Source organism: Choloepus didactylus, chromosome 1 (genome assembly GCF_015220235.1).
Source record: "Choloepus didactylus isolate mChoDid1 chromosome 1, mChoDid1.pri, whole genome shotgun sequence".
NCBI classification, from domain to species: Eukaryota; Metazoa; Chordata; class Mammalia; order Pilosa; family Megalonychidae; genus Choloepus; species Choloepus didactylus.
In genome coordinates this window covers 96,219,914-96,236,229 of record NC_051307.1, presented here as the reverse complement: position 1 = coordinate 96,236,229, position 16,316 = coordinate 96,219,914, and the positions used below count along the sequence as shown (strand labels likewise).

Here is a 16,316-nt window from a genome sequence, read left to right as displayed (position 1 = left end):
TATACAATAGTTAATTAATTAACCAGAACCCAAATAATACTCCCAATGATTACAAAACCGTTCTAATCACTAATTCTTTTTATAAAAAGAGAAACATCCTTGAATAAAAGATCAATCACTGATATTCAAAGGGCTGATCCTAACATAACCTTAATCTTCCTTTTTTTTCTTTCTGATGCCTTACTGTCTGAAATTAATTTCATTTTCACATGCCTTTAAGGAACATTTTGATAAAAATACTAGTAAAAAAGCAGACTTGTAAAAACTATAGCATATAAACATTATATGAAACACCCTTCAAAAAATGAAAGTCAAAACCTTGCATCAAGTCTTTAAATATTTTCTAGTTTATAAGTAAGGAACCACAAAGAAAGCAGAGAGTAATATATAAAGTGTTATTTAGAATTTTAAAAATTTTGAATCTTATCTTTATTTCTTACATGAGGTTTATAAAAAAAAAAACTAATTTCAGGGAGAACTTGCAAGTAATTTCCCTTTACCCATGCGTGAATTTAGAGTCTGCCCTACTTCTTTAATTAGTTCTCTGTCTAGCTTGATTTAATATATTCTCCTGGTCTTGGAGTGAAAGACTGTGTATTTATGACGGTATTTGTGTATTAACTTTAAAAAAAAATGAAGGAATCCAGCTACAAAGACATTAACCAGCCTTTAATTTTTTTTTTTTAAAGATTGCTCATTGATTAGTTTTAGAGAACATTTTTTATTGTAATCACCACAAGGCACCAACCATATAATAACATATTTTCCATTATTTATAGGTTTCTAGAATTATGGCATACATGGAAAAATACAATAAAATACTTTATGCATTCAACATTTACCAGATTTATACATATTGTAGAAATCACTTTAGCAAAAATAATTCAAAGTTTTTGTTAGCCATCAAGTTTAGAATAAATGAGCATCCAGCTGCTTGCAACACATTTCATGTATAAAAAAATTTCATTTCCTAAAACCTCAGATTGATTGAAGCTATTGCAGAGATCAAAAGATCAGCTCACCTAGCTTAAATATTCTTAAGCAAGCACTAGGTAAAAGAGTACACATGTAGTGGAAGATACATAGGGTGGACAAAAGTTCATTTGTTCTAGTCAACCACTATATACAATATATAATTTGTAATGAAATCTACTTGATACAAATATGGGAGGTTACTCACATTCGAACTGTATTTACTATAAAGATCTTGTCACTATTTGACCAAACATTATAAAAATTCTACCTTGCTTCCAATTTAAATCTTTCTTCAATGTTAAAATTTAGAATTAGTAGTGTCATTTTTCACCTGTTTCTAAGGGTATCCTTTCCTAGAGAGGTGTCTTCAATGGAATGGGTTCAGGGAAGTTACTATGAACTGAGAATTTAGAGAATTACGAAAGAAAGAGTAGCCAAATCACAGGGAAAGTTAGAAAACCGTGTATGGAACGATCTAGACTAGTATTTGAAATACATTACCTGTTCCAAGTTTTGAAGGCATTGCTGGCTCGTTTGAACAGATATCCTTCCATAACAATGCCGTTTGCAGCATCTACATTATATTCTAGTTTAGAATCATCACTGGAGAAATCCTAGACAAAATAATACATAAAAATGTTCATATGACTTGACTAAGTTCCCTAGCAACAAATTTATCCTGGGGAAACAGTAAAAAGGAAAGAAAAGCTTTGTATTAATATAGTCACGATATTATTCATAAGAAAGGGGAAACACCTAAATGTTCAATAGAGGTATGTTTCAATGAATTAAAGTATTTCAATTCAGTGGACTATTATGCAATAATTATTATTATGACAATGTTAAACCACAGAAGATTGTATAGAATATACTGAAAAGGAGAAAAAAATATATAAATTGTATAACACTATGATCAAAATCAGAAAATAATATACATACAAATAGACAAAAGGATAAGCTAAATATTATAGTGTATGTATAAATGTTTAAATGTTTTTCGCTTTATCCCAATATTTTATGGTGAAGTGTGGGTTAACAATTTTTAAAAAGGCATATAGTTATATTCAAGTGGGATTTTTCAAATCTATCACTATTCTCTAACTACATTACTATCATGGTAGTTTTTGAGTTTGGTAGGAATAATAACTCCACTATTTGGGGGAAGGGGAGGAACAAAGTTCAGAAATAGGATAAAAGATGCTTTTCCTAAAATAAGATTAAGTTTTCCAAAAGAGGACCCTAGTCCACAGTTTAAGGTGCACATGTTGACCTCACCTGTAACTATCACTCAAAATCTTTTTCTGCTGCCTAGTCACTTGAATGCAATTTGAACTTCCCATTTTACTCCAGTGATTCATAAAGTTTCAATATCAGAAGTCCCATTTTTAAATTACTTCCTGATAAAATTCCAAAGTAACTGGAACAAAACTACAAAATTGCTGCAATCCCCAAATTTAAAACTCTAAAAATCACTCTCGGAACTTTCAAAATTACTTTTAGACCAAAGACGAAAATTAGAATATTATCCTATTAGGGAGTAGTAAACTTACTGTCTTGAGAAACATTTTGGCAGAGACTGGACTATCACGTGCAGAGAACAATGGGAGTAGGGTCCTGCACTGAAGGGGAGGTGGAATGAGAGTCACCTAAGGGCCTTCTAAAACTAAAAGTCCTAAACATTTTGAACTCAGAATTTTAAAAAACTCTCCTGAAGTCTCTCAAAATGTAAGCGTAAAAAAGCCACATTAATCCAAAATACTTAAATGACTTCATTCTACTTTCACTTTAAGGGAAAAAAAAGAACTGGGAAAACTTTAATTCCCTCGTTTAAAATTTATGTGAAGCTCTAATTTATTTAATTATGCAGAAAGGATTGTCAGCAATACATACAATTGAATTTGGCAATATTCTAAAGGTTTCATTTGCAGCACTGACAGTATTTTAATAACCCTGACACCACTTAAAACATAAATAAGACTTCCTTGAGAATGTACTGCATTACAAGAACTTGTCTAATTTTCAACTATATTTCTTGAAGTCAATTAAGTCTCGAATTTAATTAAGATTAATAGCAATTACTACTTTATAGTACTTAAAATAGTAACAGATTATATAATTTTATGATGCTGAATAAAATAAATAGTACTAGAATCCCTTTAAATGCATTGATGAGCTGACAAATTAAGAAGGAACACTCAAAGGCAAATGATTAAATGAAAATGGGAAGCCAAAGAGGTAAGCAGAGCACTGAAGCCAGCTTTCACCTTAAGGGTATTTGCCTCATAGGGGGAACTTGAGCTTTACTGTGGAGGCCAGATATAGAAGGCAAAACTGAGGTTGACCAACACAGGCAATCTAATAGAAGTTTTCCCTTTCAAATTGCAAACAAGACAAAAAAGGCCCAGTATTTCCAATTCCATCAAGATTATACTTGAGGTTCTAGTCAGCAAGAAAAATAAAAAGTAAAGGATTAGATTTTATTCATGATTGTTCTATAAACCCACAATTCTCTAATAAAGAAAAAGGAAAAAAAAAAAAGTAAAGGATTGGGAAGGAAGAAATAAAACACTCATTATTTGCAGATGATATGATTGTGTACACAACATATCCACAAGAATTCAGAAATAAATTAGTATTAAAACAGAACTTAGCAAGCTTAGCAAGATACTGGTTACAAAATCAGCATGCAAAAATCAATTTTATTCTAATATAACAGAAACAGTGAGAAAAAATTTTAAAAGATAACATTACAATATAATTGGCAATACAAGTATCTTGGAATAGAACTAATGAAACATATACACATAAATTATTAAACCTTATGAAGGATATTAAAGACAATTTAAATAAATGGAGAAATATACCAAGTTCATTGATCAAAGATATATAATAAAGATACTAACTGATCCCCAAATTGAGCTACAGATCCAATGTGATCCCAATCAAAATCCCAAAAGCTATTTTATAGAAACTGTAAAGCTGCTCCTGAAATTTATATGGAAATGCAAAGGGCCAATACTATGCAAGTCACTATTGAAGAAAAGAAGATAGGAGGCTTTGCTTTCTCCGATATCAAGATTTACTATTAAGCCAAAATAATTAAGACAGCGTGGTATTGGCACAAGTGACATAAAAAGACTGATGGAACAGAATTGAGAGTCTAAAGAGACCTTGAATGTAAGAAAATGTGATTTATAAAAGAGAAGATACTGCACATCAATGGGAAAAGAACAAACTTTTTAATAACTGGCTCTGGATCAATTAGTTACCAATATGAGAGTAAAAGAAACTGGATATCTGTGTCACACCATACTCAAAAACCACTTACACATGGATTAAAGATCTGAACATAAAAAGCAAGGCTACAAATACTTAAAAGATAATATAGGAGATACCTTCATAGTCTTGGGATTGGGAAGAATTTCTTAAGACACAGTACATACAAACACAAAAGATCGATAAATTAAAGTAAGTAAAAACAAAACTTTTCCAATCGTCAAAAAACTTGAAGGGGGGAGGCGTGAGAGCCACAAAATGGGAGAAGATATTTACAACACATATACATAACAATTAGTTGGGAAACCCAACAGAAAAATAGGAGAAACACGTTTCACTAAGAGAATAGCCAAATGAACAACAGAAATAGTAAAACAAGGTGTTCAAGGTCTTTGGTCATTATTGAAGTATAAATAGTAAAGAAGTATAAATTAAAACCACAATAAAATATCAATATATAGCCACGAGATTGGCAAATCTTAAAAATTCTCACAATACAATGAGGTGGCAAAGAGCAATGGGAACTCACACAGTGCTGCCAGGATGATGTAACACTTTGAAAAAGTTTAGCACTACCTACTTGTGCTGAACACATATAAACTATATAACCTAGCATTTAACTCCTATGCATTAATCCATCAGAAATGTGTGCAAATATCCAAAGGCATGTACAAAAATGTTTATAGCATCACTGTTTCTTCAATTGATCAATAATTCTTGAAAAACTTAAATAATTATATTAAACATATTTTCCCTTAATTTTTATTTGGCTGGATTTTGTTGTTTTTTTTTTTTTTACCTGCAACGCAGCCTTGTTGTCAGCATTTAAGGGCAGAAAAAAAGGTAAGTGTTCATAGTGAGAAAACCAGCATTTCCTTCTTTAAAGAAAACAAGTTAATTGAGTATGGTTTGAGTAAAATCAAGCAAGTTAAGCTTAGATATAACGTACCTATTAGTTTTGGACTTTTAGTATAACACTAAACCCCAAATCAAAGTTTCATGTGTACAAAGTAGAAAAAAATCTAAAAGATATATAATATATATTAAATAATTCAATTTAAGCAGATATTCACATACTTCTGAAAATATGATCTCATGTTTTAATTAGCATTTAATGGTTTTGATTTTTTAACTATCTTGCAATTGTCATGTTATTAAAACAAGTTACCCTAAACCTAAACAAATTAGATTCAAAAGTGAATCTAATTTTACTTAAGACAAAAGAAAATATGAAGTTATTCTCACCAAACTGTAACTCAGAAGTAACTAAACATGGTCTGGTAGAAAATCTTTTTCTTTTTTTTTTTAACACTTTCTCTTTGATTATTAACCCACCACCAGTAAAATTTTCCTTACTTCATAACAGGCTTCCCTTTCGTTTTGTTTAACTGACACATTTTCTATAACAAATCCAGTTTATTGGTATTTCAAATTCTAAATAAGCCATAACAAAAGTTGATTTGACTGTTCAATACCAAGAGAAAAGAATTCCTTAAAGCAATGCCATATGTCCCACCTTTATAGTATTATTACATTTGACCTCCTTCTATTTTTAGATTAGTGCATTAAAAAAATCACTAACTTTATAAGATAAAATGTTATTTATTAGGTTGTGTTCCAAGTGTTTCATCCTCAAATCTTTCAGCATGCCGAAGTAAAAAATAGTTAAATATTTAAATCCTCTTTTTTAAAAGCATATTTTTTCAACTATTAGTTTATCTGGGCTTAGACAAATTAAAGCAAAACGTGTTTCATGAAAGTGAAGTTTCAGCATCAAAATGGAAGTGGGGGAAGAGGGCGCCAAGTGCTGCCTAGAAGTGACTGCAACTGGGAAGTCCATAATGCCAAACTCACACACTGATCCTCAGGTACTCATTCCTCACACAGAAACTTCTACAGGGGTTGGGTGGTATCCTAAACTAAAACTATTAACAGTGTTTTCAATTCTAACTAGGAGCCACTTTTAATTTAGTTAGGGCCATAAGAGACTGATGTTTTTATAAGCTGGTTCAAGAACATGGTTTACAGGTATATTTGATCTAAAAGAATAATAATATTTGTACTACTATAACATATGAAAATTATTTTACTTTTCACAAAAAGAGGAGGAATTTATCTATACCAATTATCAAACCAATTCACAAGGGAATTGTTCCAACACAAAGTTCTAACAGTACCTTGTTGAAATCAATAGCCAAGCAATTGCATAAAACTGGAATTAATCTCCATTAACTGTTATCCTCGGGTACCTTTTGTTGAATGGTAGAATGCTTTTGCTCCATCTCTCTTTTCTCCTTTGCTGCATCCACAACCAGTCGATCCAACTATAAAGGGAAAAAAGGAGAAAATGGTAGATTTAAAAATCAAAGATGAAAGAAATATAATTATTTTTTAACATCATACTCCAGTCATTTTGCAGATAAACATAGCAAGAAGTCCATCAATTTAAGTTTACTTAAAAAGGCATTTTGGCTACCACTTTAAAGTCAAAGTTCGTATTTTAATAGTACCAAATCCTCTATGAAAAGTCTATATCTCCTCTAAGAAAAATGTTTCCAAGAACAGTCATGGTGCCAAGCATATGCAACAGGAGGTTTCTTCAAGGGTAACACAGTGATGTCATGCCCAGTCCCTGAATAAGGAAGTGACTCTAGCTTGTTACCTGCTTACCCATTCAGCAAATTCTAGCAGTCCCAATCAAACCTAGAAACAACAGCAAAAAGTAGCAGCTAAGCTAGTGTGACCAGCTCTCACAAGTTCCTGGTAACAGATACTTCCAACATGTTTCATGTTTTCAAGTTAGCTTCCTGATATTATAATTAAATCTAAGAGACAGAAAAAAATAATTTACCAGATAAAAGAGAAAACTAAAAAAAATTTTTTAAATAAAAGTAATTCATAAAATCAAGGTATAAAAGCTCTGATTTTTTTTCTTATTAGATTTCCTTAGTTTTACTCACTTTCAATTATGTATGTGTATGTGTGCTTAATTCTACAAATTCCATCCGCTGTGTGGGTTTATGTATACACCACTACAGTCAAGATACGGAACATTTTCCTCATTACAAGGACCCTTCATGATGCCCTTTTGTACTCACACCCACTTTCCTACCCCTCAATTCCCCTTCCCCATTTCTCTTGGCAACCACTATGTCTTCTCCATTTCTAAAATTCTGTCCTTTTGAAAATGTTATATCAATAATAACATTTTTCATTCGGCATGATTCCTTGGAGATTCCTACAAGTTGTTGTATGTATCAATAGTTGGCCCCTTTTTTTTGGTTCTGTTTTGTTTTGTTTTTTCTATGCAATTTTATTGAGGTATATTCACATACCATACAGTCATCCAAAGTGTACAATCAATTGTTCACAGAATCATCACACAGTTGTGCATTCACAATCACAATAAATTTATGAACATTTTCATTACTCCAAAAGATAAAAATAAAAGGTAAAAAAGAACACCCAAAACATCCCATACCCCTCCTCCCCCCCTTTTATTCATTTACTTTTTGTTCCCATTTTTCTACTCATCTGCCCATACAATGGATACAGAGGGAGTGTGAGCCACTAGGCTTTCACATTCACACACATAAGCTATATAGTTATAAGATCATCTTCAAGCATCAAGGATATTAGGTTACAGTTCAACAGTTTCAGGTATTTCCTTCTAGCTATTCTAATACACTAAAAACTAAAAGGGATTATCTATATAATGCATAAGCATAACCTCCAGAATGACCCCTTGACTCCATTTGAAGTCTCTCAGCCACTGAAACTTTATTTTGTTTCATTTCTCTTCCCCCTTTTGGTCAAGAAGGCTTTCTCAATCCTTCGATGCCGGGTCCAGGCTCATCCCTGGGAGTCATGTCCCACATTGCCAGGCAGACTTACAGCCCTAGGAGTCATGTTCCACTTACGGGGGAAGACAGCAAGTCCACCTGCTGAGTTGGCTTCAAGAGAGAAGCCACATCTGAGCAACAAAAGAGGTTCTCTGGGAGTGACTGTAAGGCACAATTATAAGTAGGCTTAGCCTCTCCTTTGCAGTAACAAGCTTCATTATGGCAAACCCCAAGACCGAGGTCTTGGCATATTAAACTGATAGTCCCCCCAAAAAAGCACTGATTTTCAAGATACTTTCTTTTTTAAAGAATATTTAATGAAATCATCAAATCCCATTTCTATATTGCACCTTTCCATCAGACAAGTTTTCCTTTTCATAAGAAAAGAATTACTGATTTCCTATATTCTGTGATGAGATTTCCTCTCTTTCCAGCTTTCCTGAAGCTAGTGTCACCTTTTGACTATGCACTAACAATTGGAATGTACACAGAAGTGCTACATGTACAACTGTCAAGAAATATACTTTTTAAATGCAATTTCTTTGAGATATATTCACACACCAGACAATCTATCCAAAGTACACAATCAATGTCTCACAGTATCATCACAACAAATATTCTTGTGGGCCCTTCTTTCCCTTTCCTCCTTCCTGTCAGCTGGAATTTGAGTGTGATGACAGAAGCTTGAGCAACATTTTAAACCAAGATAAGCCTGAATCACTGCTGATAAACTGACTATTATGCCATGCCTTTGACTTTACAGAGGAGAAATCAAATCCTATCTTGTTGAAACTACTGCTACTTTTGGTTTTCTCTCACTTGTAAATAAACCCAATCTAATTGATATACCCAAACACTTAGCATTTAGTACAGGTCTCGTGACCTGTTGGTTTCTTCCAATAGATCACATTCTGTGGGAGCAGAGAATAGCATATATTCTCTTTATCCATGGCATATGGTATCTGCGTTATCACCCCTCCCCTACATTCGCACGTATTCTGGGCCAGGGACTCCAAATCCCACTCCACTTCCCTTTTTCCCATTTCCCTCAATTCTATTTTCAATTTTAATCCCCTTCTCTCAGAAAGCAACCTGAACTATCTTGAGAAAGAAAATCATCTGAAAACTGACACTATTAAATCTAGAATGCTCACCTATCAGCAAAAGACAATATTCCCAGAACAGATATAACAGGAAGTTCTTATCAGACATCAAAAATAATTTGAACATAATAATATTTATATAAAATAAAATGAGGAGAACCTAAGATGGTGGCTAGGTGAGACAGGGCAAAAAACACCTCCGTGAAAAATACTAGATAAAAGCCGGAAAGTGACCCACAACACAAGTTCCAGCGATGTACCAGCTGGACAAGGTCTGCTAAATCCACAGGGACCGTGCATTTGGTGAAACCAGGAATCTGCACTCTGAAACAAGTGAGTGAGCCAGCTGAAAGTCCAGCGGCTGTGCTGCAGTGTGGGGAAACCGTCGGTTGGCATTTGGCAATGGACTAGTTCTTTAAAAAAAAAAAAAAAACCAGGAGAGGCTGCAGATACGACGGTTAAGAACCGCACAGTGAGACACAGCAGGAGCGGCCTATGCCAACACCTCAGTGTCTGGTGTGGAGGATAGCCCTTCCCACACCCGCTGATGATAGTCTCGGGGCCAGGGGGGCAGAGGGGATCCAAAAGGAGAAAGAAACCATGTCCCTTGCAGCCATTTCCCCAGCGGGCTGGGAAAGCTCCTACCCGGGGCGGAGCCATAGCCCAGAGCTGCGTCAAGGGTCCCAGTGTGACGGAGAATGTTCCCCGCAGCACCGCACACACGCCACAGTATCAGCCATGGACAGTGGCCTTTAGAGCACCCACAGCTAATTGTCCCGGAGCTGGGAAAGCGGAGCTGTGAGAAAAGGGGGAAATTAACGCGTCCCATTCAATCATCTTTACAGTAGGCTGGGAACGCCCCTGCATGGCCCGGCCACCCAGGGCTTCCCTGGAGGGCAGCGCACACTTCTGACATGGCACAGCCTTACCTCAGCAGAGGTCCTGGAAGAGCAAGGCTGAGAAGGGGGACCCACTCGGAAACCCCAGGGACCCTACGCCAATACCAAGGACTTGTGGGTCAGTGGCAGAGACAGTCTGTGGCAAGACTGAAATGAAGGCTTAGACTCTTGCAACAGCCTTAAATCTCTGGGAACACCTGGGAGGTTTGATTATTAAAGCTGCCCTGCCTCCCTAACCACCCACATACCCCACATTCAGGGCGGACAGCACCAACAACACACCCAAACTTAGTGCACCAATTGAACCCCACAAGAATCAGACCCCCAGACACCACAAAGACAAAGTTGGGGAGAACTGACTTGAGGGGAACAGGTGACTCGCAGACGCCATCTGCTGGTTAGTTAGAGAAAGTTTCCGCCACCAAGCTGTAGATCTGACAAATTAGACACTGGTATTTTTTATATCTTGAACGAACCCTATCAAGTAAAGCAAATGCCAAGAGGCCAAAAACAACAGAAAATTTTAAAGCATATGATAAAACCAGATGATATGGAGAACCCAAACCCAAATAAAATCAAAAGATCAGAAGAGACACAGTACTTGGTGCAATTAACCAAAGAACTAAAGACAAACAATGAGAGCATGGCACAGGATATAAAGGACATGAAGAAGACCCTAGAAGAGCAAAAAGAAGAAATTGCAAGAGTAAATAAAAAAAATAGAAGCTCTTATGGAAATAAAAGAAACTGCTGACCAAATTAAAAAGACTCTGGATACTCATAATACAAGATTAGAGGAAGTTGAACAAAAACTCAGCCTCCTTGAGGACCACAGAATGGAAAATGAAAGAAGAAAGAATGGGGAAAAAAATAAAAAAAAAAAATCAAAATGGATCTCAGGAATACGATAGATAAAATAAAACGTCCAAATTTAAGACTCATTGGTGTCCCAGAAGGGGAATAGAAGGGTAAAGGTCTAGAAAGAGTATTCAAAGAAATTGTTGGGGAAAACTTCCCCAACCTTCTACACAATATAAATACACAAAGCATAAATGCCCAGCGAACTACAAACAGAATAAATCCAAATAAACCCACTCCAAGACATACTCTGATCAGACTGCCAAATACTGAAGAGAAGGAGCAAGTTCTGAAAGCAGCAAGAGAAAAGCAATTCACCACATACAAAGGAAACAACATAAGACCAAGCAGTGACTACTCAGTGGCCACCATGGAGGCAAGAAGGCAGTGGCATGACATACTGAAAATTCCGAGAGAGAAAAATTTCCAACCAAGAATACTGTATCCAGCAAAACTCTCCTTCACATTTGAGGGAGAGCTTAAATTTTTCACAGACAAACAAATGCTGAGAGATTTTGCTAATAAAAGACCTATCCTACTTCAGATACTAAAGGGAGCCCTACCGACAGAGAAACAAAGAAAGGAGAGAGAGATATCGAGAAATTTAACAGACGTATATAGAACATTACATCCCAAATCACCAGGACACACATTCTTCTCTAGTGATCACAGATCTTTCTCCAGAATCGACCACAGGCTGGGACATAAAACAAGCCTCAATAAATTAAAAAAAAAAATTGAATTTATTCAAAGCACATTCTCTGACCACAATGGAATACAAACAGACGTCAATAACCATCAGAGACTTAGAAAATTCACAAATAACTGGAGGGTAAAAATGAGGGGGAGATGAAAACATTCCTGGAGAATCAAAAACTGAGAGACTTCATCACCAGTAGATCAGTCCTATAAGAAATGCTAAAGGGAATTGAGCAGGCTGAAAGGAAGGGACACTAAACAATTGACTGAAACCACACGAAGAAATAAAGATTTTCAGTAAAGATCACATGGTAGATATAAATACCATACTACCATATTTTTGATTTGTAACTCCACTATTTACTTCCTACAGGATATACAATACATAAACTGTAATGATAAATCAGTGGTTTTGGACTCAATGTAAAATACGTAATTTTTGACAAGAACTACATAAAGGTGGGGGAATGGAGGGGTAGAGGAACATAGTTTATGTGTGCTATTGAAGTTAAATTGGTATCAAAGAAAAACAAGTTTGTAATAGATTTAAGAGGTTAAATTTAAGCCCCACAGTAAACACAAAGAAAGTGTCAGAGAATATGACCACAGAGATGAAAAGTACAGTATGCGTTACGAGAAGTAGGGGAAGGGGCAATGGGGAGTTAAGAAAGGAGTGTAGGGTTTCTGTTTGGGGTGAAGGAAAATTTCTAGTAATGGATGGTGGGAAGGTAATGGCATTGCAACATTCTAAATGTGATTAATCCCACTAATGGAATGCTAGGGAGGGATTGGAATGGGAAGATTTAGGCTGTATATATGTTTCCACAATCGGAAAAAAAAAAAAAAAAGACAAGTCTAAATAGATAATGACAATTAAATGCCAAGGATGATCCTGGATGGGATCTGAGGATGGAGGAGAGGAGGCTCAAAGGGACACAGTTGGGACATAAGGGGGAAAAAAAGGAAATATGGAAAGTAAGGTTTGTATCAATGTTGAATTTCTTGAACTTCTTAGCTGAGCTTAATGGGACTACATAAAAGAATGTTCTTGTTCATGGGAAATGTATATGTGAACTGTTTGTTCAAGGCTGCGTGCAGCTTGCTCTCATATGTTCAGAAGACAGCAATAGATGATGGATGATAGACAGGGAGGGAGGGAAAGAAAGAAATGGTGGTGTGACAGGATGTTGAACTTGGTGGATCAGGGTATCAGGGGAGGGGGGTCAGGGTATGCTGGAGTTCTGTGTATGGGGTTTGTATTGTTTTTGCAACTGTTCCTGTAAGTTTGAATTTATTTCAAAATAAAATTTTAAGTAAATAAATAAAATGAAAACATTCTCTAGAATTTTAGACTCTTAAGATTTTAAAATGTTATTATGCAAAATAGCAAAGTACTTTTTTTTATTTTAAAAAACCTATAAATCAAATGAATAACCAATTAGGGCATTTACTCAATTAGCCAAATGTAAGAAATCTAAAAATAAATCCAGCAATGTATACTGTAAAATAAAAACTTTATTTTTAAATTCTCCTTTTCAGTATCTCCACATACTGTGTATAAGATACAGTTATTTTTTACCTTTAATTTCATTTTTGATTACACATTTAACTCATATATAAATCTGCTATAGCATGAAAGCACTTCATTAAGTAAATGAAATATAAATCTCCCAATATACTTAATTTCATTAATTTTCAAAAAACACAGATTTTAAAACACAGAATCAAGAAGTAAGGTCCAACATTACCTGTGTACCAAGATCCTTCATATATGGCCCAAGTTCACTAAATAGATCATATCCCTGATGAAAGAAGGCCAAATGGGCATACATAAAGGATAACATCTGGTAAGAAAAAAATTATCATTTTAAAATCCATTCCTAGATATTCCAGAATTTTAAAAAATTCTCATTCTATTTAATATTTAAAAATTATTCCACAGGAACCCAAAGTGTAAAGCCGACTTAAAATTAAACTAGCTGGGTCATTTTTCTTAAAAAAGCATTTCAGAAATATTTGTAAATATAGAGAAAATGAATTTTATTTTAAAACAATTCCCAGTGGTTTAAAAATTTAACAATGCCAGAGTCTTAATGGTTTAGAATATATCTAGATGATCAAACTTTATATAGTAATAATTCAAATAATCAAACTTTCAATGGCTTCATTATCATATGAGGCATATTATAAAATACCTGTGCTCTCCCCTTTAACCAAACTTGCTGGCAAAACTTTAATTGCAAATAAAACATCAAAAGATAAGAAGGGGAAATATAAAGCTCTCAAAATAAAACAATCACAGAACACTTTACAGTCTACTAGATTGCCAATCATAACCTGAAATAGGGAATCCTCACTTTTTTTCTCAAGATACTAAAATAAAATGAGTCAACAGACTTTGCCAATATGAAGGTTTCTTTGTATTCATTCTACAAACCCAAAAATGTCATTAATGGTTTGAGATTTTTTCCAAGTTTCCCTATATTTTGAGAGATAAATTACACTTTTTTGTTAGCTGTTCTTACATGTGAAGAAATTACATAATTAAATTCATAATACTGAAAAAATCTTCTAAATATCCATGTTTTTCTTAGCAGGAAGAGAAATCTGTTGACTTCTCTGAAATCTAAAATAGGTCATGAAGCATTTAATATGCAAGAACAATCCAAAAAAGTATGTTTTAACAAGAAGAACCAATTAAATAAAACACAAGGATAAAAAGATGAAATCCACAAAAAAAAATTCTGGAAATAGTTAATGGTGATGCTGCATAACTTTGTAAATATATAAAAAGCCACTGAATTGGAAGAAGGAAGGGAGGGAGGGAGGGAAGATTAACAGCTATGATTACAAAAAAATGTTAAGTACAATGTACATAATACATAATACATACATAATATTATAAACGTAATAAACTGGCACAGAATTTCTGTTTGTAGTGATAAAACAGTTTTGGTATGGATGGTGGTGATGGCAGCACAACATTGTGTAGCTAATTAACAGAACTGATTTATATATTTTAATGTGGCTAAAGGGAAATTTTAAGTTGTATATATGCTTTAATAATAAAAAATTAAAAAAACATACGCCTGTACAACACAAACAGTGAACACTACTATAAACAATGGACAACAGTTAATAGCACAATTATAAAAATGTTCCATCATGGATTCTAAATTAATGCAAGGTGTTAACAGGTTAATAATAGGGTGATATATGGGAACTGTATTTTATGCATGATTTTTATTGTAAAACTGCAACTTCTCTAATTAAAATTTTTAACAAATGATAAACTAGGGACAAACATATAATAAACGGTTAGTATTCTTAATACATAAGATACGTTCCAAATCAATATGAAAAAGATTAACACTACAACAGAAAAAGAGACAATGGATATAAATAGGCAACACAAGCCCAAAAAGGGGGGGGGGGTTTCAAACTCATTTGTATTAAAAAATGCGAAACTGAACAGTGAGATCAAATTTTTTATCTACAAAATTGTAGATAGGGTGAAGAGAAACTGTAATTCTCAGTGTTGATAAAAGTGCAGAGAAATATTCGCTCTCACACACCATTAGTGGAAATGTAAAATGTTACGTAACCTTGAAATTTAATAATAATTTTTAAAAGCCCAGTAAATGTCTAAATCCTTTGACTAATCCCTTGTCTATGAATCTATTCTAAGGAAATAATCAGATAATTCATTATGAAGATCATCACAATGCTATCTTTCAATGCAAAAAAAATGGAAATTACTTTAAATATCCACTAACAAAAGAATTTAATTTATGGTATATTCAAGGGGTCAGCAAACTATGAAAGAATGGATTTTACATTTTTAAATGGTTGAAAGATACTATTACATGACGTGAAAATTGTATGAAATTCAAGTTTCTATGTCATAAAGTTTTATTGGAACACAGCCATACCCATTCATTTACCTGTTGTCTATGGCTGCTTTTTCACTACAATGGCAGAGTTGTATAGTTGCAACAGAGATTGGATGCCCTCAATGCCTAACATATTTACCATCTGGTCCTTAAAAACAAAAATTTGCCCACGCTGGTATATTCATGTGGTAGAATTCTACCCAGCCACAAAAATAGGATATTTAAACATAGTGTGTGATTTTGTAGTGTATTAGTAAAGAAAGTTATAAAACATTACATAGGAATAATAATACATAGGAATAATCCCTATTTTGTTTTAAAAAAATTAAATGCAATTTTAAAGGGCACATAAACATGTTAACACACACTACACACACTCAGAAAAAAATCCCTTGGTTGTAGGATTTTTAAGTGGTTTTTATTTTCTTCATACATTTTATTTTTCTCTACAATTAATACACACTACTGTCAATCTGGGGAGGATGGGATACATATTAATCTTTTTAAAATAATAAGTACAAAGCACTTATTGAGTGGATATAATATGAATATAAACAAAAATTTAGAGAAAGAAATGAGGTGGGACCTAGGATCAAAAGCAATTTAATTATAGCTTTTGGAGGAAAAAAATAACTACAGTGAATAAACTCAGAGCGCAGGAATTATTTCTAAATTTCTCAAAATATTAAGAGACATTATAATTAACATCCTCTACAAACAACATTCCAAGCTTTAAGGCAAAAAAAATGGCGAATAAAAAAACCATAGGTA

At 33.9% G+C, this 16,316-nt stretch overlaps 1 protein-coding gene across 5 annotated transcripts in view; it reads right to left on the bottom strand.

Annotated features, from left to right (window-relative positions):
- Positions 1-16,316, bottom strand: part of ACAP2 (ArfGAP with coiled-coil, ankyrin repeat and PH domains 2) — a 253,999-nt gene that overhangs the window by 49,336 nt on the left and 188,347 nt on the right. For all 5 annotated transcript variants that reach the window (XR_005217201.1, XR_005217202.1, XM_037837936.1 and 2 more), the window contains exons 8-10: positions 13,401-13,496; positions 6,501-6,575; positions 1,477-1,589 (exon numbers count right to left, since the gene is read on the bottom strand). Coding sequence is in view for 3 of the 5 variants with exons in the window: in XM_037837936.1 (XP_037693864.1) it covers positions 1,477-1,589; positions 6,501-6,575; positions 13,401-13,496 (284 nt within the window). In the remaining 2 variants the exon portion in view is untranslated. The remainder of the gene's footprint in view (positions 1-1,476; positions 1,590-6,500; positions 6,576-13,400; positions 13,497-16,316) is intronic.